We start from the raw sequence: 4178 nt of genomic DNA on the forward strand, positions 1-4178 counted from the left end.
GATCCCTGTGATTCTTACATGACTGAGAACTGTTATTTGGATAGAAGTTGAGTCTGCCCTTCCCCTGCCTGTCAAAAAGGATTCAAAGCTGCCGAACTAGAAGCTGATTCAGATTACAGACTTCAGCAACTAATGACCCTTGTTCTCCCCTGCAGTAGGGAATTCCCACAATGGCCCTAGGGGCAGATAAGTAAATCCCAACAGCTGTTTAAAGGTCATTTTTGAGCTAAAATCCAAGAGGAATTCTCTCAGGTTGTGGGAGAGACCAAAGAGAGAGAGACTATTGTACGTAGAAGGTAGCTGTTTGCAGTTTCCCCAGATGTGCTTTGAAGGCCAAACCCCTGTATCAGCAATTTGTAGATAACCCTTGAGCATCTTTGCCTCTTTAAAAGCACAATTGAATCAGATAGCATGGGAAACACACACACACACACACACACATGCTTTGTACAACCCACCTACAGATCTCCCCAGGAATGGATTCTTTGCATGAGAAAATGAGGCCAGGTGATATTCCAAGGAGGCTGTAATTTTAGCAGACCTACCAGACACCCATGTGGGAGGCTTGTTACTGTGTGTCCTAGAAACGTGCTTTTTTTTTTTTCCTCCTGTGAAAGCCTGTTAATAATTGTGAAGCTGCTTGGCTATCCACCTGGGCAGAGTTAAAACAACAAAAGCTCTTTTCCTGACCACCATGGAGTTTCTTGAAAGAACTTATCTTGTGAATGACAAAGCCACCAAGATGTATTCCTGCACATTAGACAGGTAACAGATGTCTATATCTGCCTCACAATTCTCTGCGCTTTGAATATTCAAGAAATCCCTAGATGCCACTACTGCTTCAGAGTTGGAAACTTTTGTTTTGTAACTTGGGGCATTTTGTAAAATTTTATCAATTGTTGACAGAGTTGTCAAATTCTTTTCCTGGAAAATGCAAGACTCTATAGTTGATTGAATTTCTTATACATTCTAAGTACATGAAGGAAACAATTTATTAATGTATTATTTACCTGTAGTTTCTCTTTGATAAAATATACATATATATGCTAATGTGTTTTCCTTTTTCTTCCTCAGTTGCTCCTACCTTTAAGACAGTAAAGTTTATGAAATGATATTTAGAAAAAAAAAATACACTTTGCAACTATGTTGCAAAATTGTGGTTATATTGATCTTAAAGTTATTTGCTATTTTCTTAATCATAAAATACTGTTGCCAGTATGTACATAGATCATAGCTAATTTAAATTTGCATAGTTCTGATGTTGTTTAGTGATGTCAAGTCAATTCCAACTCATAGCGAACTTGTATAGGGTTTCCCAGGAGCAGTGGGTTTGAAAACCACCTACCTTGCAGTTTGCAGTCCAGTGCCTATCCTACAATGCCAAGTATATTAATTCATTTTGTACTTTGTTAGCAATTATTGAGTAAACACAGTCATACTAAGTGCTAAATATATAATGCAGAAGAAAAGATACCCAGTCTTAGATCTCTTTCTTCTTAAAGTTTAGCATTTAAGAAGAAACTAGGCAATTACATTATGTTGTTGTTGTTGTTATGTGCCGTGAAGTCGGTTCCGACTCATAGTGACCCTGTACAGGGTTTCCGAGGCTGTAAATCTTTATGGGAGCAGAAAGCCTCCTCTTTCTCCCACGGAATAGCTGGTAGTTTCAAATTGCTGACCTTGTGGTTCACAGCCCAATTCGTAACCACTACGCTACCAGAGCTCCTTAATACCTTCTAGCCAGTTTAAGTATTATGCTGTGAGTATTCATTGAGAATACTATGACAAAACTTGGATTAATCTGAATTTTAGGCATCAGGGAATGCTTTTTCAGAATGATAGCTAGGTTGAGAATGAAAGTAAAAAGGACTTAGAATAAGTACAATAGGAAATTGTACATCGAGCATAGGGTAGCTTTTCAGACTGTGGGGATATTGCTTGGTAAGATTGTAAATATGGAAGAGTAAGTGCTTCATGTATTTGAGGAACTGAAAGAGGTTTACTCCAAATAGAGAGAAAAGGGGATAACACTCAGCACATGTATGTGAACCAACACAAATCTAAAATCAGTTTATACAAGAAGGCTTCAAAAAGTTCATGGAAATATTCCATTATCTTTTAATTCACATTTTCCATGACCCTTTTGAAGCCTCCTCATATTAAAGCCACCACTATTCTACCAGTTGGTCCAATTGTGGTGGCGTGTGAGTTTCTGTGATGCTGTAGGTGATGTCACCAGTATTTTACATGCCAGCCGGGTATACCCATGGTGGACAGGTCTCAGCTGAGCTTCCTGATTAAGACAGACTAGGAGGAAGGAAAGAAAAACGACTTCTGAATGTTTAGCCACAGAAAACCTCATGAATAATGGTGAAACACTGTCAGATAGCACCAGAATAGTGAATATTAAAACTTGATGAATAGCACCAGAATATTGTCAGATAGAGTGCCTGGAAGACGAGCCTTTCCACTGGAAGGTACTCAAAACACTACTGGGGAAAAATGTCTCTTCAAAGTAGAGTCGACCATGATGATAAGAATGGAGTCAAGCTTTCTGCACCTTCATGTGCTGATGAGGCACAACTAAAATGAGGAGAAACAGCTGTAAGCATCCATTAATAACCAGAATTGGAATGTACAGTGTGAATCTAGGAAAATTGAAAGTTGTCAGAAATGAAATGGAATGCATAAAGATTGATATACTAGGCATTACTGAGCTGAAATGGACTGGTATTGACAATTTTGAGTCTAACAATTACATGGTTTACTATGTTAGGAATGACAAATCAGAGGAATGATTTCACATTCATCATAAAAAAACACATAGATTTCTTTTGAAGTATAATGCTGTTTGTGATAGGATAAAATCCATATGCCTATCAGGAAGACCAGTTAATGCCATTATTATTCAAGTTTACACAGTAATCATTAAAGCCAGTGAAGATGAAATTGAAAAACTCTACCAACTTCTTCAGTTTCAAATTGATAAAACATCCATTCAAGATGTATAGATAAAAATGCAAAGGTAGGAACAAAGAGGAAGGTTCAGTAGTTGGAAAATATGACCTTGATGACAGAAATGTTGCTGGAGATAGCATGATAAAATTTTTCAAGACAAATGACTTCTACATTGCAAATACCATTAAAACAACAACAACAACAACATAAAAGAGGCCTATAAACATGGACCTTATCTGCTGGATTACACAGAAGTCAAATTGACGACATCTGTAAAAAGAGATGGTGGAAAAGCTCCATATCATCAGCCAAGACAAGATTGGAGCATACTGTGGAACAGATCATCAGTTGTCCATATGAAAAGCCAAAGAAATGGAAAACAAGTCCACCAGAGTCAAAGTATGACTTTGAACATATCCCATCTGAATTCACACATCATTTAAAGAACAGGTTTGATACAACTAATGACTGAAGACCAGAAGCATTATGGGACGACGTCCAGCACATCGTACAAGCCAAAAGAAAAAACTAATTAAGAAGACAAGAAAGAAGGAAAACGCCAATATGGATGTTAGAAGAGACTCTAAAATTTGCTCTCCAGCATAGAAATGCTAAAACAAATGGAAGAAATAAGAAGGTAAAAGAGCTGAACAGAAAAATTCAAAGGGCACCTCAACAGGACAAAGTCAAATATAAAGAAATGTGCAAAGACCTGGAGTTAGAAAACCAAAAGGGAAGAACACAGAAAGAACTGAGAAAAAAATTAAAGGCTCAACTTACAATATTGACAGATTCTATGGAAAAATACGGAATGATGCAGAAAGTATCAAAAGAATATTAAAGGAATACACAGAATCACTGCATCAAAAAGAAATGGTTGAAAAAAAAAGCAAACAAGATGGTGGATCGGGTGGACATATAGTACAGAGCTCCGTCAACAACAACACAGAATACCTGACCAAGCAGTCTCAGGGGATGGTCCCAGAACTCTGAACCACATATAAAGGAATACTTAGCAGGTTGGAAGGCTCACAGCTGGGGGAATTTGTGGCAGAAGCAAAAAATCTATTGCTTTCTAGTCTGGGATGCTCAGCTGCTCCAGGAGCCGCCATCTTGGGTGAGACCACGTGGGGGAAAGATCGGAGCAGCCACAGATGCCTGGAAGAACTGCTGAGATAAAGGTGTGGACATTCTTTTCTTTTGGTATCTGTTCATTGGTC

The 4178-nt window shown here is 38.0% G+C and overlaps 1 protein-coding gene across 1 annotated transcript in view; it reads left to right on the forward strand.

Moving 5' to 3' along the window:
• Window positions 1-694: 694 nt before the first annotated feature.
• Window positions 695-4178, forward strand: part of SLC30A8 (solute carrier family 30 (zinc transporter), member 8) — a 70715-nt gene continuing 67231 nt past the window's right edge. The window contains exon 1 of the mRNA XM_006830827.1: window positions 695-765. Coding sequence (XP_006830890.1) covers window positions 695-765 — 71 coding nt within the window. The remainder of the gene's footprint in view (window positions 766-4178) is intronic.

This window comes from Chrysochloris asiatica, unplaced genomic scaffold (genome assembly GCF_000296735.1).
Source record: "Chrysochloris asiatica unplaced genomic scaffold, ChrAsi1.0 scaffold00001, whole genome shotgun sequence".
Classification (NCBI taxonomy): domain Eukaryota; kingdom Metazoa; phylum Chordata; class Mammalia; order Afrosoricida; family Chrysochloridae; genus Chrysochloris; species Chrysochloris asiatica.